Consider the following 23125-nt stretch of genomic DNA (forward strand, 5'->3'; position numbering starts at 1 on the left):
ATATTTAGTTGCAAAATTTTTTGTCAGAGTCCTGAGTAGAACAAAAGGCTTTAATGGCCTTGAGCAGCCCCACCTGGCATTCCACCTGATCCGTGGTCTGACTTCCTCACCTGATTTCAGATGTGCATTATCATGATGAGCCTTCCTGGTAATCACTGGACTATGTCTGACCTTGGTCCCCATCACTGGACCTGACCCTGACCTGAGGATTGATTTCCTTGCTTGATCTCGGACCTGTCTCGTCTCTGAAGGCTTATCTAGCAATCTGGACTCTTTGCTGACCATGGATGTTGTGCCAGGTCTGCCCTGCTTGTTTCACTCAGGTGGGATGGCCCCCAGCTGGCAAGGTCCCTGTCCTGCTGGTTGTGTTACTCCAGCTGGTTCCTGGCCACCTGACCCTCGGGGAGCAGCCAGCCTCCACTGTGCCATTACAATGTCTACTGTACCAGAAAGCAAAACATGAACTGGGATTTATTTTATTTTTTTGGGGGTAGGCAGATTCTTGTCAATGTTTTTAGTAAGTCAGCTGTTTAGTATTAAATATTATTCTATGGTTCACTTCAGCTTTGGGTAGAACTTGCTCCTGATGGTCACCGTTACTCCTTCACTGTAATTGTCATCATTTCCATTCCAATTTTGCTGTTTTTCATGCTGTTTGTAAAAAATATTTTTTTTTCAGAAGAGACAAACAAACAACATACTCCTTAATATCTTCCATGAGTTCCTCAGTATTGCTGACTACTGTAACCAGCTTTAAAAGTCATGTTTCAGTAGCTTTTCATAGGATTTTACTATCTTTGGTTCTTTTTCCTTCAGTGCTGATTCAATAGGCTCAACAGATTCTTCACTGTTTCCTTATCGCTCCAGAGTAGCCCAGGGAGAATACAGAGCCATTCACATCTCTGAGATGGTGCTACACTCAATTGATTTCAGCAGGTGTGATGGAAGCTGGAAGAGTTTTATGTGTTGGGTTCTACCAGTGTGGCCTCTGGTGGACAGTGCTGTCTGGCACACAGTGAGTATCTGTGCAGAGGGCTGGTTACCTTGAGAGAAGGAGCCATGTAAATCAATCCAGAAGGATCTGATATGTAATCTGAACACGGTTGTTGCAGAATCACTGACAGATTGCAACTATGTTGTTAGATTCAGAGTCACATGTGGCCAGATGTAATGATTGATTAGTCTGAAAAAACCCTTCTTACATAAAGATACACTGGGAGGAGTAAGTGCTGCATGGAGACACAGCACCTATTTGTCGTGGAATTATGAAACTGCTTGGGTTGAAAGGGACTTTAAAGGTCATCTAGTCCAACCTCCTTGCAATCAGCAGGGACATCTTCAAACAGATCAGGTTTCTCAGAGCCTGACCTGATCTTGAATGTTTCAAGGGATGAGGCATCTACTACCACTCTGGTAAACATGTACCAATGTTTACATTCGAGCCAGCCTCTCTTGAGTCAATCCTACTTGACCAACAGCAGCTACACCACATGAGTTAAGCTGCTAGAGCTGTGGATTATTGACAGAGTGGTGGCCTGGGCAGCTGACAAATTTATCAATTCAAGTGGTAGAAAACACCTCTAGTGCTGCAGTCAAGTAAACCTGAAAGTACCTGCCAATCCTAATGAGAAAAGTTCAATACTCAAATGAAGATTCATTGAAAATAATGCTGAGGCTTGGCCTTTAGGAGCCTTCTTACCATCCATAACAAACTTCAGTTCCACTGGCCTAGAGAATTGCCTTTAAATAACATATTTCTTAAATGACAGATGGCAAAATGCTGCTTACAATAAACTGTTCCCCTACCACTGCCCCCATTTCCCCACTGATGTAATGGCTATGCCTGCTAACATCAGGGTCTTATTACATAACACAATGCCTGTGTGTCTGTTACATGCCTTAATTTAAGTTTCAAAATCTCATTTGTCCTGCCTAAAACAACTAGCTGTGTTTCCCTTCTTTCTGTTGCAATTAGCATAAACTGATTCCCAGTAATAGGACACAGTACACATGTCATTTGGTGGCCAGCCTGTTTCCTTTCATTGTGTTTTACCCTCGGGTGGTGTCAAATTAGCAGCAGAATATGTTATTTTTGCGTACAAGTTCTTGAAATTTACGAAAGATTCTTTCTCTCTCAAGCAACTTTCTTGAATATGGTGGAATTAATCTGCTGTTTTGAGGATCTGCATGGTCTTATGAGAATGTTACTGCCTTGTGTATTTCCCTTATGAATATTCATCACAGATAATGACAAAATGTCCTAGTTATTATACTTGTCATGAGATATCTGGATATCCGCCACCATGTTTTCTGGCCTTGGAAAAGTTGCTGGAATAGCTGCTGGCCTGGCTATTGCGTTCATCATCTTGTTCCAGATGGAAAACAGACTCTCTGGGTTGTCCATGTGGTGTACATCAGCAGCTGGTTCTGTCAGGATGATGTTCTTGTGGCCAGCTCAGCCCAGGGGGCCGAGTACTGACAGATGGTTGACTACCAGGCAGAGATGTCAGTTTCCCCTAATTCAGCATTCAGGTGAAAAAAGGTAACTATTTTAAAAAGAAGTTTTAAGTGTGAAGAAAGAGGAGAATCACCATAGATAAAACCTTTTGCATAGCCTCAGAAACAATAAATAATCTAGCTGTAACTGTGTTTTACTGAATCATGGGGGGATCCTGGGGTTCTGGCACAGGGTCCAGTCCTCTTTGGTGACCCCATTCTGTTGTTGCTGCAAGGAATTGATGAAACTCAGTTTTTAATATCAATCCACTTTAAAGGGGTCTCAGACATGCTTATACTGGGAACCTAGAAAGAGATTAATTCCTAAATGAAAGTCTTATCAATATAATTTCTTCACTGGGAAACGTGAAGCTTTATGCAAAGACATTCCAGGGACTTTACCTATTTTGACATTTTCTATTTACATGACCATAAAAAAACCCCAACAAACCAAAACAAAAACCAAAACAGGAAAATAGAGGCAAGCCATAAATACAGAAATACTTCATTACTGCCCTGCTATAGTTAGGTTTTGGGACCACTTACCTAGCCTGAAGAATAGAGCCTGCAAGCGTGCACAGCTTCTTTAATTTTGACTGATATTTGGCCTAATGTGCTCCCCTTTGTCATTATGATATATATTATATATGAGGCCACACCACAGACTAGAGACTATCATGGTTGTTTTTTTTCAACTTAGAACTTCTTTACCACCGACGGAGGCTACTTCAGCTCTGCAGAATAGCTGAGGTCATCAGAGTGACAGTCACCAAAAGGTACCGCAACTTGGACAGGCTTGGGTAGCTCCATTCCAAACTCTGTATGTTCTGTAGCGACCATGGTCAACAAGACATTCTTGTCTCAGCAGGTAAAGGCAACAGAATACTTCCATATAGAACACTACTCTTCACCTCAGCACAGACCTCAACCAGATGAAAGCAGCTTAAAAGGATTCAAGGGCAGAGGTTTGGTGGGTACCTGACTTACCCATGTACCCTTCCACAGCACAGTGACAGCCACGTTCCTCCCCTCTGAAGCTGCTGCTATTTGACACAACTTGACCCTCTCTCCTATGTGAGCATTCTGGGACACCTCTAAGCATAGCTGAAAATTTACATCTCCATTGCCAGAGATCTCTAAGTTTCTTCCTCTCTTCTACAGTACAAATGAGATTCTTCTTCTGTGTTTCCACCCTGTTTCTTCCCTGAGCAGTTTAAGCTGTTGTGCAGCTCACAACTCTTTCTTAGTTGTTTTAGGTACTGTGGGAATTTCAGGAAGCTCTGTTTCAGAAAGCAATTTGTTGTGTGTGTGGAAAATTCTTCTTTACAAGGTAGTTTAAGATTAATCCCTTGGTTACACTTTAGTTTTTATTTTCCTCTGTTTCACAGTCACATATGTATGTTTATTTCAAACCATTGGACATTCAAACACACTAATTAATCCCAAACTGGTCATGAGATTGCTTTTGGACTGGTCTAATCCTTGGAGTTAGGAGCTGGATCCCAGTTTAGTACTTCCCACACATACTTTCTTTTCATGCTGCAGAAGCTGTAGCAGTTTCTGGCTGATTCTGTGCCTGGCTTTGTATTTTCCAGTGTAAGAAATGGCAGTAGCTATGCAACCCAGCTCTGTAGGTTTCGGGTACATTTTTGAACCCTTACCCTGAGCTGGACCATATTGAATTTGTCCTGGTCTTCTAACTAGCCAATTTGGTAAGGCCGTATCCCTAATCAATACCCAGCAGAAGTATTTATTGCATGAACTATTGTGCAAAAGGAACTGTACTTCCTCAAAGAAAAGAGCCATTCCTGTATTCCAGAAGAGTTTTATGTGGGGAATACAGTGGCCCATTGAAACTTCAGTTTGCTCACATAGCTTGTGCTCTCCAGCTTCATCTGACTGTCCAGAATCTCTGCACCTGCAATAGCTTCTTTTCTTTCTTGTGTAGCCTTAGGCTATCAAGTATTAAAACCCTCATCAATTTTTTTATCCCACTCCTTCTATTCTCACAGAACTCCCTGGGCCCCTAGTACTCTACTGCTCTGCAATGGAAATCCAACTTATGCTCTGCTCTGGCAGTAACCAACTCATACTGAATGTTTTCAAGTGTTAGTTCAGTCGTTCATCCTCTCCAAACACTATTCCCCATCCTCATGAACATTGGTCTTTCCTATTAGCACCATTTTACCATGCAAGGCTGACAGGGAAGAGTCTTTAAGTGCCCAAGTCACGTGCATATAGCACTGAACTCCTGAGCAAAGTAGTCAAAAAATCATATATGTCACTGCCATAGTGCAGACTTCACTTTCTTTCAAGCTGAGGTGATGGTTCATCTAACCTACCTTAGAAGTAGGCAAATCCTCTGCGCTCCCTTAGGGGGTGAGTTGCCCTAAAGGGAGCCTTGAGTGAGCAGCTCAGATTGAGATGGCTAATATTTGGAGGCCAAACCAGAGCAGATGAATCCCACTTAATCTATGCTTGGTTAGTGGATTACTTTCTAAAATTGCCGCTGGAGAATCAAAGGCTAAAATAACCAATACAATTAGCACAAATTTCTCTAGTAGTCTAACTAAATTTTGAGAAACACAATGAGAAGAACCTGTTATTAAATCAGCAGCTCCTTCAGTACCACTGAGTTCTTTACTGTCAACAGAAGAAAAAGGCATGTTTGAAAATAATTTGCTGCTAGCAAGAAGGGTTATACGAAAGTAGTTAATAAAATTGACAGTCATTGCTATTTTATTTCACATTTGTCCTTGAAGAGGTATTGTGCCTCAGTGTGTTTCCCCAAGTGCCTTGGCAAAGCCGATGCTTCAGCTATTAGTGAAATCCCCCTTAGCCTGATAATAATAGGAAAGCCTTCATCAAATCTTTGTTGGGCTCCCTCCTAGCAGAAAGGAGCAAATAGAAACAGCAGACAACTTTCCATTAAAAGCAAACTGACTGTAAAAATGAAGCCAGTAAGTCTACATGTAATCTGAAAACCTCACCACCGAACCCATCCATTCTTAGTTTATCACAGCACAAAAATCCTCTGTTTCTGGTTTTATTTTTGCTAAGGTCAATGTGGCCTCCTAATCTATTCTACTTTTTTTCCACTTCAGCTCCTGCTCAGGTCGGTCTCAAGTATGTCCTAGGATTTTCCCATGTATGCTGAATTGTTCTGTAACTGCTGCTTGAAATACAATGCCACAGAAATTATTCAATGTTTCATGTGTGTCATGGTTTAACACCAGCTGGAAACTAAGTACCACATAGCCACTTGCTCACTGCCTTGCCTCTGAGCAGAGGATGGGGTGTGATGGAGTAGAATAAAAGAAAGGTAGAAGTCATGGGTTAAGAACAGTTTAATAACTGAAGGAAAGTAAAATATAACAATAATGCTAATGATAATAATAACAACAATAGTTGCAATGAAAGGTAGAGAAAGAGACACAGAGAGGAATAAACCCCAGGAAACCTGAGTGATACAGAGTCCAGTCATTCACCACCCACTGACCAATGTCCAGCTTGTCCCTGAGCTGTGATCAGTGGCACCTGGCCAACTCCCCGCAGTTTATATACTGATCTGATAACAGATCTGATAGCACTTTGATACATTTTGTATATTTTTAAGTGGACACAAGCTAAACTTTTATTCATAAACTCATTAGGGATGAAATATGCTTCTGTAGATAAGGTCAGGTCTAAATCTTTATACCATGTAAGTCTTCCAAACCTCCAAACCAGTACTGAGATACTGTTTAAACTATGTATGGCCTCTGCATTTATTTTGTTGGAAGATAAACTCATACTAGTTGTCAATAAGAATGGAAAAAAGTTTGAAAGATAAAGTAAAATATTAGGCCGATAAATCATTGGGAAATCAGAACTACATCTGAGCCAACACAAAAATGAAAAGCTGTTGTAACAAGTATTTGGGTAATTTCTATTCTGGTCTTTTTTTACTGTCTTGATGAACAGTTGTCTTCCTTCTCTCTGCTCGCTCATGCTGTCAGGTCGGTGCCTGTGTTTTAACTTTTTATGAGCCCATGAGTTAAACCATTACTGATTACAATCTCTTTGCTTCCACTCTCCCATCTACATTGGCATGTGTCTTATTGTCAGGCCATGGTTAAGAGTGACAGCTACAAGTTATAATTGACTTATACACATGAAGCTGCATGTTGGGTCACAGAGTCATAGAATGCAGGAAGAAATCTACAGCATTTCAGTATCAGCTTTGTATTATACAACCTGTATATAAACATTACAAGGTCACTTTCATAATAGTAGGTGTGGAAGTTCTGCATAATTAGAGGAATTAAAAATTAGGGATTTTACGGTAGAGAAAAACAATAGTGAAAATCTCATGTCACTGAGGTTATGACTGAAGAGTACAACATTGTGGAGGCTACTATTTGCTTTAAAGATCTATATTCCCTTGATACTGTCCTTGAGACTGTTCCAGTGACTGCTTCACCCTGAAAGCTTCCATTTCATCAGAGAAAGGTTCTGTAGGAACTAAATCAACTCGGAATTACATTCCTCCTGAGGTGAAGAACCCAGAACAAAGCTCATTGGTTATTTAATCTTTCAGAAGATAGCTTAGATTGCTGATCTGCAGACAAGTTCCTGTTGAATTTTTGTTGGGGTTGGCCTCCATTGTCAGCAAGAAGCTGAAGAATCCAGTGTAAATCTAAGCACATAGAGAGCTGTCATGCAGCACACAAGGAGAAAAAGATAGGCCATAGCTAGTATGAGAATCAAGATTTAGATAGTTTTCCTTTATGGTTTATAGGATCTCATTGGGTCCTGTTCCCAGCTGGGTAGAGAGGACAGTTCCAGAGACAGCTCTTTCTTGATAGGCCATCCCCAGGCTGTAAAGAATGGAGCCAAATTTTTATTCACCTGCTGAGAAAACTTCCGTGCCCACAAGTTCATCTTAGAAGGGTTGTCTTTTGGGATGGTGGACATTTTCTGGTAGTCAGAGAAGAGGTGGGTGAAGGGGTCCCAACCAAACCCTTCCTGCAACTGATGGAGAAGAATATACTGTAAAAACATTTAAGTTATCATTTCACTGGCATTATTCCTGTGTTACAAACAATAGAATATTTCATAGTTTTCTGCAGTGTCTTTTAGAATGAATGTAAACTTAGATGAAAGCATCCAACTTTCAGGCTTCAGAGCATAACTAGAGTACAGAAAAATACCTTCCTATTACACTGGCCTCCCAAAACAAACAGAGATGAAAGATGCAGAAATGTCAGCAACCTGCTATGCTGCTGCTTCGGAGAGAGGAAAGCTTCTTGTGCAGTGAAAAAGCATCAGAGGACACTGATAGAATATCTAGAAAGAAGGGGTACAGAAGAACAAGGAGAACAAGGAGTATTGAGAAAACAGGAAGGAAAGATTGTGAGCAGGACATGTTTTGGCTAGGAATAAGAACAAAAGGGATTCATACAGAAAAGCTGCTGTTGCAGAATTGTAGTTGTTCTTTCACGTCACATTTATTCCAGCAGTTGTGTTAGTAACCTCCTGTGTTAGACAGGAGGTTGTTACTACATATATATATATATATATAAATATATATATATGTATTAACAACAGCCTATAAGTGAGAGTGAGGCAGGGGGACATTGGCCAAACTGGTAAGGTATTGTGGGAAAATTTCCCTTTTTAAAACTTTTTCACTCTGTACAACTATTTTTATATTTGTTGCATGAAAAAACCCAAAGATTTACTCTTCAACTTGATGATTCAGGTGCTTCTCTGGGATGTGGAAAAATCAGGATTGATACTTAAATATTTTGTTGCTCATGTAAGATGTGAGAGCTTCCAGACAAGGGAGCTGAGGGAAACGCACTTTACATCAGTCAGTAGGTTAAGACATCATAATGGACATTTTCTTTACAGTCCCCAGTTGAAATCAGATTGAGTGCTCTGTCCATTAGACTACTGGTTGCTAAGAGGATTAAGGGAAAGAGGAAAATCTCTCTTGCATGCTTCCCAAGGGAATGTACTTTAATCTAGGACAGGGTTCATGTTTTAAAATCTCATGTTTTATCTCTCTTTAGAGCTGAACCCATCCCCTTCCCACTTGATGGACTACACTGGGTCCACTCAGTGCATTGACTGATAAAACACCCTGCTCTTTGCATGTTTTGTAAAAAGGAGCCTGGCCATAATATTGCTCGAAGCCTGGCTCTTCTAGACATTTTACAATGCCAAGGTTTCTTTACCAACTAGCCCAGTGTCCCACAGGAAATCTGCAGTGGATTAAAGAACTGTGCCCAAGTCTGATCATCCTTTTCCCATGCTGTATAACAAGCAGCAGTTCCTGTTTCTCTCCTAGGGAGAAAGATTAGTATATTGCAGTAAGCTACCTCCATGAGTGGCTAAGCCCAAGTCTGGCAAAGGAAGGTTTTCAGGAGACATCAGCATTAAACACTCTGTCTATATAACTCACGTGTGCTTTCTGATTCCAAGATGAACCCAGATAGTAAGTAAACATTTAGGAGGCTTGACAGCTAAAGTCACCAAGCTGCAGACATCCCTCTGACACAGGCTTCACTGACTGCGCTAAGAATGCATGCATTTTCCCCAGTTACCTGCAGGTATGTCTCCAGAGCAGTCCACATGTTCCAGTCCTTTAATTGAGCGCCTTTCCTCAGATACTCTTCTATCCTTTCCTTCCGACACTGTGATTTTAGGGCCTGATGGGCCTGATGCCTGGGAATCCCCAGCACCTTCTCATGAACATAGACAGACCAGAGGTTGCATGTGGCCTCTGTTGTATGAGGGGGAAATTCCCATGCTTGCTGCTGTTGATTGTGTCCCAGCTCGTGGATAGGACCCCAAAGACCAGTAGTTTGCATATGCTTCATATCTAACATCTCCTTCACGGAATCTAGATGGCCCATGATGGGGTAGCCAGCATGCATCCAGCCTGCAGGAAGGACAGGTACCAACACACGTCACTAAGTGCTCACCTCAGTGCCTCTCAGACACAAGTGACTAATCTTTTTTTTCCATTTCTGAGCACGTTGCCTTTATCTCACAAACCACACTGTACTACTATGAATGACCAATTTTCCCCCTTGTGAGGTAAGGAAATGCATCATGTTTTGCCCCAGCAAATAGTCAAATAAGCAGTGTAAAGGTAGGACTGAAATATCAGTTAAGCACAGTTTCACCTTCTTTCCCTTTTTATACATAAGCATGCACTCATGGTTGAACTGAGATTGAGATTTTAGGATGAGGGGAAAGGCCTGACCATTGCCCAGAATACTCACAAATTGAGCACAGTTGACACTGACACAATCTTGTGATTCAGCACCATGGCAGACCTTGAGTCTTCCTGTGCAGAGTGTGGATACTGCAGGTCTGCACTCCAGGAGTCAGTGGTGTGGATGAGACACATGGAAAACAGAGTTTTCCTGCAAAACTTGTCATACTTAAGCCTGTTCTTAGCCTTGTGGGATAGCTATTCTGTAAACAACTTCCCACCATGATGCTGGACAAGAATCTTGCATTACAAGGGAGTTTACTTATTATGACTCCTTTGTGTCTTCTTCCCTAATTGGTCCTTCTTGAAAAAGCTCAAAACCTGATACAAGAGTCATGCCTCCAAATTCAAATGTCTGTTGTAACAGGGAATAAGCAGCCCTTTACACTCACTGCATAGGGAGCCTACACAGCTGACTTTGAACACAAAGCTTGCAGACTGCCCAAGTTGGAGAACATGAATGGCAATCCCCTTCCCACAGGAACTCAGATCTTTTGCCTCCTCTTCTTTTAACAAGAGGGATGTATGCATTTAGCATACATCTAAGGGTATGTTAAGATGCATTTAGCTCTGCATCTTAACATACCCAGGTCCAGTAATGTGAGTGAAACCATTTAGTCCACCCAAACCAGAAGGGAATTTTATGTTTGTAGACTATGATCTTTATAACAGACATTTGCTCAGGATAGCAGAACTTAGTGCTCCCAAGATGTGTCACAAATTCTTTCCATGTGGCTTAGTAAAGAGTTAGGACATCAGGGTTCATGCCAAGCCCTTGTCTTTTTGTGGGATGATGAATTTAACCAGTATATTTTGAAAAACAACTGAACAAAATTTTTATTGCAAAGTTCATTTACCATGTAATTTGACTCTAGATCAAAGGCACTCAGTTCTCAATTGGAAAAGCTGGAGTGGGAAGAATCAGCTGCAAAAACACACAGTCATGGGCTTTGACAGCAATACAGGTTCTACTTCTCCATTGCCATCCTCTCAGGCACATATTTTTGGGTTAAGCTTTGCCCACAGTAACCTTTGTGGAGCCCATCTCCAGCAAGTAGGCACTTGGAGGTTTAAAAATTGTCACTGAACACATAAAACCAATCCTGTGGCTGAGGCAGAGAAAAAATAGAAATCGGGTCACTGTCTCCCAGCTGTACTGTCATTCAGGAAGGAGAATGAGTAACTATATGTGAGCTAAAGCCACTGCAGTCAGCAGCTCTGCATCTTAACATACCCAGACAGAAGAACAGCTGAGGAGACGAGAGTAGTTTTGAGAGCAGGGACTCATCTGAAAAGGTCAATATGTTTTTCAAGCCCTTCTTTACCCCATTTCCACCCTGATGGAGTATCTTGCAATTATGCAAGGGTCACAGTCATTTAACACCTCACATATGTTCCCTGTCTGGTTTTAGCAAAATAACCTTGAAGAAACAGACACTGCTGTTGGATGCCACTTGTCTCTTAGCCCTTGAGAAGGCCATATGGCAATGTACCTACCACATGAGATCTGGACATCTGTTACAATCCTCTCTGGCCTTGGGAATTTTGTTGGTATGGCTGCCAATTTGCTTATTGCCACCATGATCTCATTCCACAGGGTCAGCAGCGGCCGTGGGTTCTCCATGTGGCGGATGCTGTCTGAGGGCACCGTCAGGATAAGATTCTCAACAGCCAGTTCTGCCCAGGGAGCAGGGTAGTGTCGGATACAGGCCTTCCACTGGCTTTCACAGGTCTCCCCTACATCAACAACAAAGGAAAAAGATTTTAGAGCAACTCTGACTTTTGAGCACACTTACAGAGGTCAGGTTTGGAGACATAGACTGTGGTCACAAAATTTGCATGGAAAACAGTTCCATGACTGGGGGTGGTGGCTGTTAAATAGTCAGTCCTTATTCTGTGCTTAGGAGGTCTCCCCAGGCTCTTTAATGGGTAGGAAACAGACAGAAAAGGACTGGTATATAACAAAGTAGCATAGCAAGAACAGATCCCTGTTTTCCATCAGAGAACAAGAAGTATCAAGTTTCTCCAGTGTCTGATTTCTTCTTCTCTAGCAGAGATTTTCTGTTTCACACACTAACCCTGGTTCTGTTTAGTTTGACAGAAGAGCAAGAAGAAATTGCATCCAGGAAGACAAGAGAAACTGCTGGAAACACGAGAAATTCATCAGAGATTTATTGTAGAGACTGGAGATGGCCAGATGGGGGCACAGTAAAGCAGGCAGAGAACAAGGCATGCTTTGTCGTGGCAGAGGTCAGTCTCCCTCTTTTAGTTCAAAACCATTACCCCTTGTCCTATCACAACAGACCTTGCTAAGAACTATGTCCCCATACTTCTTAAAGGCCCCCTTTAAAGGCCACGATAAGGTCTCCCAGGAGCCTTCTCTTCTCCAGTCTAAATATCCAAACTCTTTCAGCCTTTCCTCACAGGAGAGGTGCTCCAGCCACCCAGTAATCTTCACGGCCCTCCTCTAGACCCACTCCAACAGGTCCATGTCTTTTCAATTTTGAGAGAAGGATTTTTTGAGGGACCATGTCAAAGGTCTTACAGAAGATAAGATAGACAATATCATAGCTCTTCCCTTGTCCACTGATGACTCCATCATAGAAGGCCGCTAGGTTGGTCAGGCAGGACTTACTCTTGCTGAAGGCATGCTGGCTGTCCCAAATCGCCTCCCTGTTCTCCATGTGCCTTAGCATAGCATCTCAGAGGATCCGTTCCATGATCTTTCCAGGCACAGAAGTGAGGTTGACAGTCCTGGGGGCCACCTTTCTACTGTTTATAAAAATGTGTAGAAAAATGGGAATCCCAGAGGACACAGCAGTAAGGAAACTAAAGCTGACTATTCCTAAACCCAAGCATTTTTTAAGACCTTCCTAAGCACAGGACCATCTTTACTTTCAGTCACAGGGACAGCAGCATCTGTGAGCAGCCCTAAGGAAAAAAGCTCTAAGGTAAACAAACATACCAAGCTTGAAGAAAGGAGCTCTGACTGCCCCTTCTACTGTGATGGGCACCTTCCCCAGGACACTCTTTGCTGGTACTATGATGTAAATCAGGCCACCCCAGAGGCAAGAAATGGACTGCTTCTGGCAGGCAACATCACAGGTGCGTATTACCACTGGTGCCCTTTTCAGCTCTTTGGCATTAGAGAGGTCATCTGTGTGACACCCAATCTGCACCTGCCAAACAGAAGCATAGGAACAGCTGGTCAAAGGTGTCCGAGTGCAACCTGGCAGCCTGACCTCAACATCCTGAGCTCTCTGCTGCAGCACTGTCCCTGCAGAGCACACACGCAGAAGCAGCCTTCCAGCTCCAGCCTAGTTCAACTTTTCAGCCTGTGGTGGCCAGGATCAGTAAATACAATGAAAAAAGCTGATGAAGTTCAGTGCTATCCCTGTCTCAGACAGTCTTACAGCTATTCTCCCATTATTACTGGCTCAACTACATCCTTCACCAGCTGGTCAGGGTACTGCAGTGACTTCTTTCACTACACTATACTTGCATTGGTCATTCCTCTACCCTTTACCAGCATCAAAGTCACATCCTGTAACACAGGAGATGGAGAGATGTGCACATGGCTTACACCTTTTATTGTGCCTTCTCCTTGGACCTCTTACAGGAAAACAAACAGCATGTGGCTGCAGGATCAGACAGATCACCTGAATTAATTTTGCATTTCAGCTGCAGAAAGGTCACTGCAAAAAATGTTCAAGCAGGTAAACGTTTACCTGTGTCACATTTTGTGGAGAATGGGATCCCAAGTAACAGTGTATCTCTGCTCTGGATACATCTACACGAGCATTAATGACAGCACTGTCAAAGTAATTTATGAGAAATCTGAAGAGATGGAATCAAGTTTGGTGCATAGAAGGGCCCAGTCCTCTTTGCACAATAACAGAACAAACACAGTTGCCCTCAAGCAGCAGCCACACTCAATTATCCCTCCAGCACACAAAAACAGGAAGAATGCAAAAGAAGAGAGTAAGAACACAAAGTGAAAAAATGATAACAAAGCATTTGAAGTGCCACAGGGTGGCAGCAGTAGGAAAGGACTGAAAAGGTAGCAAAAACCATTAAGGAGAAAATTTTTGAACATTCATCTGTCAAATACAGAAGTGTAAAGTAAAGCCAAAATAGAGAGACCTTACCTTCAGACCAGCACCGACCACTAGGCATGGGCATGTTATAACTGCTGTGTGCCCTTCAGGGAGGTAGAGTCCTGTACTCCTCCAGGCTGTCTTACCTAAAGGTAAGAGACAACACAGTCCTGAACAGTCAAGCACTTCTTTGTCCTGACCATTACAGATTCTGGAGATTTCAAGTTTCAGCAGGAGAATAATTTTCCATCCTTTTCTTATCCCTTGCTCTACACTCAGAGAACCGTCTGCATTTTACCCAACCTGTCAGAAATACAGTTTCAAAGATGTAGGGTAGCAGCACGAACAATAATCAAACCATTAATAAGCAAGCCCACACAAATTTGAACTTCTGGAAATGCTAAGCTTAAGTGCATTTACTAGTACCTTTTAAAAATAATACATAATAATAAAAAAAGAAACCAAAATTCCAACACCTCCTCCACTCAGATCCTCTTACCCTAAAGCCCTCATAAGGGATGCCAACTATGCTGGTATTAAACACAGTTGAAGTTGTAATGGTCATAAAATATTTCCCAAATAATAGATTGACAGGAGCATTGCATTTTTCCTTATTGACTGTATTTTTCCAGCACAAGCTGCAGCCCACAGGAATTCCCATTTCTAGCTGACTAAAGTTATGAGAAGGTCTAAAGAGATCGTTCCATGCTAGGTGTCCCATCGTGTCACTACAATTCAGCACGTTTCTAGACAGTCTTCTCTTGGAAAAGCAAGTCTCCTCATCTTAGATCTCTTTAAATACTTGCAGTACATAGTGCAAAACTGACCCATCTCCACCATACATATTGGGTACATTCTACTCCCAAGGTCTGACACAAAGTTTACTTAGGCATGTTTCAATACAAACACCAAAAGTCCTAAAAAGAGTTGAACTGTCGTAAAGCACCCAACTTACAACCTTTCCTGTCATCCAAGAAAGCAAGACCAGTTTTGTCAAGCAAAATCTAATCCACAGAAAAATGCCGATTAGACTATATCACAATGTTTTACCAGTTCATTTCAGTTTTGCTGAACTTGCATCAAAGGCAGTTTTGAATGGTGTTCAGGGTTTGCTAGCATTTCTTTCTTTTTTATTTATGTGAAATGACACAAATTCTGAATATTTCTCCTCAAACAAAATACTGTGTTTGAGCCAATCCATTCAGTTCAACGAACCCTAACAATTTCCCCCTTTTGTCCAGATTCATTAATGCTAAAACCAGTGAGCAGTTATTCCACAACTTTTCTCTTTGCATAACCTCTGCAGTCAGGCATTGCCACTACAGAAACAGTCTCCTTCATCTCATTAGAACAGTTTGGAAACAACTCCTCTAAATCATATCCTAATACCAAAAAAATCCCCATAAAATCTCAAGATTAATGTGTCCAGGGGATAAAACCTTACTAGTGGAATTTAACCTAGAGTTTAAACATATCAGTTATGAGCAGGAATCTCAGCAAACTTGTACAGATACAAGGCCTAAGCGTAGACAAATCATTAATGGTGTAATTACAAATACCTTGGCTCTAGTGGTGGTGTCAGTCCGAGAAGTTCCCAACATACTTCCAGCCTCCCGTTTTCACCCCTAAAACCAGATCTTCACTCCACTAACTGTGCTGATACAGCAAGATGTGAGACTGTGCTGTAACTCAAGTTGAAATTATCTAGATAACAAAAACCCCTTTTGTTTCTAACTCCTACCTCTTTGTAGGATGTCTCTATAGATGGCTGTATCAGCACAACTATGACAACAGCAACCTGTAGTGTAGAGCACAGGGTTTCCTAAAGAAGCTTTATTGCCAAAGCCATTGTGCTGTGCAAGTACCCTGGGGTACCAGTTGTTAGGGGGTTCGTCTTCCCCAGGTGCCTGTGCACCAACAGTGAAGAAGAAGGACTTTCATAGGGTGTTCCAGAGTGCTGAAATCAGGGCTGGCCACAAAAGGATCCCATCTGCCACTACACGGAAGTTGGCCTCCTCTCAAGCCCACAGTGAAATTGCACATGTTCAGACATACACAGACGGATACATGCTGAGGCCGGGCACCACACCGACCCCAGTAACAGGACGTTTCAAGAGGACAGGAGATACACTCCTCACCTGGGTTTGTGCCATCAATTTCCACAGTGACGGGGAGGGCACAGACCCCAGCAGCACATTTCTGCACCAGGGCTGCACTGTCTGTCATGGTGAGGGACAGCTCGGTTGCCATGCAGAGCAGGACTGCCTCTTTGGAGTTTCTCTTGACAGGGCAGTGCCTGCTGACCTGTGGGATTCCACTTCTCTGAAGCACTTTGGTCAGGATGCGGTGCAGCGAGGCATATGCTGGGCAGTCATGGGCTGGGATGTGCAGGAAGGCAGCACAGTCCCGTGCTAGGCAGTGCAGCCAGTCCTTCAGGGGCTCTGTGAGCTCCTCACATTTGTTCACCTGCGTGCTGAAGAGTAGGAGTGCCTTGCGGAAGTGGTAGTGCTCCCCAGGCCCCACGGGCCGGTGCTTGGCCGCCTGGCCACTCTGCCCCAGGATACTCAGCCCAAAGCGGTTCAGGATTTTGTTGCCGGGATATTCTGCCACAGCAGCTTTCCCACAGTTCTGAGAAGCCCAGTACCAGGCCTGGCCTCCCATCAATAGGCCGCCTCCCTCTGCCACAAAAGCATGAATCCTTTCTGCCTCTCTGTCGCTGTAAGAAGAGCAGCAGTACACGCTGAGATCACCTGTCAGCTGTGACACCTGCGACTTCACTCCTTCCAGAGAGAGGAGACTACACAGTTTCTTCAGGCTGGGATCCACACCCACCAGCCCCTTTCTCCCGGCATCCAGCCAGCAGACAGCATTGAGCAGGAATCTGGCCAGCTTTGGGGAGAACAGATGGCTCTCGTGGGTTGCCACCACAACACGGCCTCGGCCATAGTGTGCTGCAGCCAAGAGGCAGCGGTGCGAGCTGTCCAGGCAGAGGGGGAAGGAGAGTACACCATGCACCAGCAAGGTGGAGGGAATGCCCCCCGTCATCAAGTCCAGCTCCAGCACATCACGCAGGAGAAACTCAGCATCAAGGCTGAGGTTGGCCTGGTGCCTGCAGAATCAAGACAGGTCCAGGTTAGCCCCCATCCCACAATTCTTGGCTCAAAACCAACCTCATCCATCCTTGCCTATTATTCCTCCCTCATCCTAGTACATTATGCTGTCAGTTCTTTCATTAAAAAAAATAAAATATGGCAATATCTCATTTTTTTTCCTTTTAAAGCCTCAGTTTCCATAGCCAAGCAAATCTGTAAGAATCTCAGCACTCGTTTAGAAAAAGGAAAGAACAGGCCAAAATGAAGTTTCTAGATCTCTGACTTTGAAGAGCCAGTTGAAAATCTAAATACATTGCAGAAACTCAAAAATCAGACCCTTCATGTTTTTTAAACTGCAAATGGTGTGGGAATTGGCAAATCTATAACAAAAACTTTCTCCATTTGCCCTGCCCTAGTCTTTATCAACTAGGCAAGCCCAAAAGATTTCTCTCTGCCATTTCCCAGCCTCTGCCACTGCTGAGAATTGAAGAAGGAGAGCAACGACAGATGGGCTATATGGACAGGCAGACACACAGCTAGACAAATAATGAGTGATTTGAAGTTGAATTGGAGCCCTAAAACATAGACCTCACATTACCTCACATTGTTGGTTTCCACAATATAAAGAGATTAGGCTGTGCAAGGCCCTCTTATCTCTGTTACTTCCGTATAACTCCTTTATGTCACTGTGGATCACATGTGAATGACTCTCATTTGCTTTGTGCACACTTTCTCCTGGTTCTGCCAAACAGTTTTCCCCCAACACCTGTAAAGTATCTGTTGTTACGTGGCCATTGCAGCCAAATCAGTAAGAATAAATTATGCTGCCCTTCTGCACACCTGTATCACAGGAATTAAATCTGCAGTTCTCCTTTGGTTACTACTTTACTGAGACCCTTTGTCACACAGAGTATTTGCCCTGGCTTATGCCACAGCACCTGCCTCAGACTGCAGTCAGATTCTCTGTACACAAAGCTGGCAGGAAGGCCTAGAGGCACAGAGCTGTTGTGTTACACATAAATTATATACCTAAATTTCTCTTTGGCTCTGGATTGAATAAAAATCACCACAGAAGCAACCTAAACAAGGTATATTTCACCTTAGTTACCATTTAAAGTCATAATAATTGTGATGCAATTTTTCTCTGCTGAATTCTCCACCCCTCTCCCTTTTCTGTGCACTGTGTATGAAGCAGTGGGAACATGCCTGTGCAATGCAGGTGGGGACAAAAATGAACCAGCAAAGTTTAAATAATAACTTTATTTGTTACCTATATTCTAAGCATCTCACTGAATCCAACAGATTTCTACTACCTTTATTACTAAATAAATTGAGCATCCAGAAAGAATCAAATCAAATTGTTTGAAAATATTAGAAATTTAGTATTATATATCCACAAGGAAAAGGTTGTGAAGGAAAGACTTGCAGGGAATTTTACTGCAACTGTTGTGGCTTTCCCTACAGTGAAATGAAGCTGCCACACAGCAGAAGCACAGCAGAACTCATGCTCCTAGGAGAACCTGCTGTGCCTTGTGTAACTCAGCAGAAAGTGGCAACAGGCACAGCCACTGGCAAGGGGAGGAGGGTGGCAGAGCAATGCCCAGGACTCCAATGACTGGTTGGCTGTGTGATATGAGTCATAACAGCTCTGAGTTTTACACCTGATGCTCCAGGACCCAAAGGGACAGGCTGGAATCCCAAACAAACTGTGAGCACTGAGATTTCCAGCCCTCAGCCCATGTCAGAACTGAGAAAGAAGGTGGCACCCAGCCTGCCTCCTCACCTCTGGGGCGGCCCCAGGGTCTCACCTGCAGAAGGTGAATTCCTGCAAGTAACAGGCTAAACAGGTTTAGCAGGTGTCAGCCAGAGCCTGGCCCAGAGGGCTGGCCCAGAACTTCATCACCAACCTGTTTTTCAGCTATGGGAAAATTGCCCTAAATGTACAATGTGGGGAGAGGGAAAGGAGTTCCTCCTCCTGTCCCTCCGTTTCTGCGTGTTGCACTCAGGTACACTTGATCAGGCAGAATGCTCTAAAAGATGGCTCCTCTCATTTTCTTCTCCCTGAATGGATTCCCTGTGCCTGTCCCAGTTGCACTGGAAGCAGTAGAAAACACCATTCTTTCCAATTACGAATAGTGGAAAGGTCTCCTTTAAACTGGAAGACAACAGTTGCATCCCATCCTGGCTATTAAAAGAACCAGCATTCACCGTCATCCTCAACTCTCACCTCACAAATCTTCTATAAACAGCTCACTTGCACAACCTGAACCGTTGTTTAAATAGAGAGCAACTCAGATACTCACGGGACAACTAATGGGATCTTGGGAATTTTCTTAGCTACTTTGAAGATGCCTTTTTCCACAGCGTTTCCTGTGAAGTACACGCCAGCCACGCTGGTGACCTGGTTCCCAGGGAATTCGAACAGCACCTTCTCCTTGCCATGTTGACTAGCCCAGTGCCAGGCTTGGCCTCCAATGAGGAGCCCTCCACCCCCTTTTACAAAGCCAACCAGGTCTTTCGCCTTCGAGCTGTCATAGGCATCCACACAGTACACCCCCAGGGAGGGGCTGAGCTCTGCCCCGGCCTGTACTTTAGTGCCAGCCCTGAGCAGCACCTGGGAGAGGGAATCCAACCGAGAATGAACGACAACCAGGGCCTCAGGGCAAGGCTTGAGCCACTCCACAGCATTTCTGAGGAACTGGGAAAACTTGGAGTCCTTCAAGATTCCTTCATGGGAAACAACCACCATCCGGCCCTTCCCATACTGTGAAACAGCAATCAGAACTTGCTTCTTAGCACTCAGGAGCACAGGGAAGGCATCCTCTCCGACGAGTAGCAGTTCACAAGGAACAAAACCGCCAGTGAAGTCCCATGGCCCAACACTGTCCACTAACAGCTCATAGATGGCAGAGGGTTTCATCTTCAGGAAGCTCCTATCTGGTGGAGGGAAGACCAACATCCATTACAGTATGGCTTAGCAGTAAAGGACAGCTGTAACAACCCTGTGGAGTAATTTTCTTGTCTAGTAGGAACTCCAAACAAAAAGGAATTAGCTTCGTGGACACAACTTTTTTTGGGATTTGGTATTTTTTTGTTTGCTTTTTTGGCTTTGTTATCACAGTATTTACCATTTAAATAATTTTAAAAGTTATTTTAAATTTAACTTAAATTTAAAATTTAAATTTAAAAATTAAAAAATTAAAGTGACAAGTATATCAAGATGATGGAGGCAAAGAAAATGACTGTTTCAACAAATTCTGCTAAGCACCATGGGACAAAATAGGGAAACACAGGTATTCACTTTCCCATTAACAATTTATTTGGAGAGGGAGAGTGCCAGAGGTTCCAGGAAATCTGTTAGGAACTTGCTTGGTAGAGGTGGTTTATACAGAAACACCCAGAAAATGAAAAGATTGTATCAACAGAAAACACAACATAATTCAAACATGCAGTTCATATTTTAGCTCCTAATTGGATATGTACAGAGCTACACACAGTTGCTGCATCATGCTGTTCCAAAGCTGTATTTTTCTACCTTCACTTAGGCCCTATAAGCTCTTGCTTAGTATTAGAAGTTGCTCTGAGGCTGGGGGAGAGCAAGCACAAACAATGGAGACAACCAGCTCCCCAGAATAATTTAAGTCACACAGTACCTAGGAGAGCAGATCTGGGCACAGGAGATTCATGCCCTAGTTCTCTGATCCAAACTGCTTTGCAATCTCGAGAAAATAGTTTCTCTTTTCTGTAGCTTCGTTTCATCTGTTTTCCCATCTATGAGGTAAGGAGGGTGGTACTAACCTTGATTGCCAAGCCCTTTGGGGTCTATGGGTGACTCGTGCTATTAGGGCTCCCTCAGTTTGAAAGTTTGGCTTAGCTTTTCCCTGAGGTTGTCTTCTGTCGAGCTGCAGCAGCTGTGACTGTGCAAACAGGAAGACTTTGAGACAGAGAGTACAACCCACTGACACACAGTTTCTGTCATTCAGGATTCAGAGGAGTGACTTGGAACGCAACACTTACTGCATGAAAGGAGCTGCACCACGGGGGCGTGGCCCTTTCCTGGGCAGCATCCTGTGCCAACACCAACCTTCACATGCATTTCATATTTGGCTACCCTGAAAGCAAATACTTGTTATGCAAACGCAGGAAAATGGTAAGTCCTGGGGCAGCTGCATCCTTGATTTGGATTTGCCACAAGTCCCAGAGTGCTTAGAAACAGCAACCTGATCAAGAATGACAGTATCATTCTCATTTCTTATCCTCTGGACATGCCTGGAAGCTCTGTTTTTCCATCCAAACTATCACGAGACTCCACTGTTGTTTAACGTGAGATTTATGAGTCAAACATGCTGATTAACACAGGACAAAAACTACACTTCCCATTGTCCTGGTTTAAAAACCCAGCAGGAAAATTAACCCCACTCAAGTTGCCCACTCCCCTGATCCCTTACAACAACAGAGGAAATACTTGGAGAGACCACAACATGGAATCGCAATTTTCCTGAAAAACTTGCCATAACCACATCAGTATCAATTAAAGAGGGAACAAAAGAGAGAGTGCTCTACTCACAAAAGGGTATCCACCACTGAACAAACAAAAACACTTCCCATAGAGAGCACCTGCCGTCATTTTCTCAGACAAAGGCAAGATGGCACCTGACCCCCTCTCTATCCACTGGACCGTGTGGCTCAGGAGAACAAAAGCAATGGGGCAAACAAGTTTCTGCAGCTTCACGTCCTCCCCCCAGGCCTGAAACAATGGAAAACAGGGGCAAAACAAGACCTGAGAAGCTATTTTGTCTGAATAAGGATTGATGCTGCTGAGCTGTTCACTCCGCTAGAGCAGGTGATCAAAGCCCCATCCAACTCAGCTCTGAACACTTGCATGGATGAGGCACACACAGCTTCTCTGGGAAACCTGCTCCAGTGCCTTACCATCCCCTCAGGAGAGAATTTCTTCCTAACATCTAATTTAAACTTGCCCTCTTTCAGTTTAAAGTCAGTACTCCTTGTCCTGTCACTCCATGTCCTTGTAAAAAGTCCCTCTCCAGCTGTCTTGTAGTTTCGTTCAGGTACTGGAAGGGGCTCTAAGGTCTCCCCAGGGCCTTCTCTTCTCTAGGCTGAACAACCCCGACTCTCTCAGCCTGTCTTCATATGAGAGGTGCTCCAGCTCCCTGATCATTTTGGTGGCCCTCCTCTGCACTTGTTCCAACGAGGCTGTGTCTTCCTTGCACTAGGGACTCCAGAGCTGGATGCAGTACTCCAGGTGATGTCTCATAAGAGTGAAGGAGAGGGGCAGAATCCCCTCCCTCAATCTGCTGGTCCCACTGCTTTTGATACACCCCAGGACATGACTGGCTTTCTGGGCTGCAACACATTGCCAGGTCATGTTGAGCTTCTTGTCAACCAACATCCTCAAGTCCTTCTCAGAAGGGCTGCTCTCAGTTTATTCTCCATGTAGCCTGTATATGTGCTTAGAATTGTTCTTCAGGTGTTCTACATGATGATTACCCTACAGGACTAGATTTGAAGTAAACTTAGAAAACTTCTGAGCCCCCACCTTTCTTCTTATCACAGGATCTGAAAGCTAACATCCTAGACTCTGGATCTGGGACGACTGTTGCTCCCTGGCATTTATCCAGAGCAAGGTGTGGCTGCCTTGCAAAGGATTTTAACTCTCTCAACTGAAAGCGATTGTCACCATATAAGAGAATTCCCAATTCCTATGTAATCACAGTTTCTCCATTTCAGTTGTGTTAAGCATTTCAGTGTGGAGAGAGGGAAGGAACTGCACTCACTAGACCCAGAACAGACACAACTACAGATGATCTCTTTCAAGAGAGAGATGGAAGAAAACACAGCAGGGACAGAGAACACACATAGCTAACAAGAATTGAAGGAAGCTACAGTAGACTGATCTGTATGTCTCTCATGTCAGTCAGGAGGAAACAACTACTGCTGGGCACACACAGAAGGAAGGGGAAGATCTTGGCTCCTAGCTGCCTTCCTTCTTAACACGGAAGTACAAATTATGACAGTGTCTCAGACAGATTCTTGATCCCTTGTCTTCTCTTCTGCCCCTTATACCTCTCACCTCCAGACAGTTCCTACTCCCTGCAGAGCTGAGAAAATTGAGAGTAGGTATTGGAGCATACATTTATAAACCCTGCAAGATG

General features: G+C 43.6%; 1 protein-coding gene across 1 annotated transcript; it reads right to left on the minus strand.

The window, feature by feature from the left end:
* Window positions 1–6418: 6418 nt before the first annotated feature.
* Window positions 6419–21855, minus strand: LOC113942760 (TRPM8 channel-associated factor 2-like). Its single transcript, XM_027633817.1, is given in 11 exon segments — window positions 6419–7509; window positions 9087–9424; window positions 11261–11500; window positions 12729–12942; window positions 13912–14006; window positions 15999–16969; window positions 19256–19889; window positions 20751–20790; window positions 20792–20886; window positions 20970–21064; window positions 21520–21855. Coding segments are annotated over 11 exon segments (3009 nt in total). The 5' UTR covers window positions 21561–21855; the 3' UTR covers window positions 6419–7263.
* Between the last annotated feature and the right edge of the window lie 1270 nt (window positions 21856–23125).

This window comes from Corapipo altera, unplaced genomic scaffold, assembly GCF_003945725.1.
Source record: "Corapipo altera isolate COAL_440 unplaced genomic scaffold, ASM394572v1 0, whole genome shotgun sequence".
NCBI lineage: Eukaryota > Metazoa > Chordata > Aves > Passeriformes > Pipridae > Corapipo > Corapipo altera.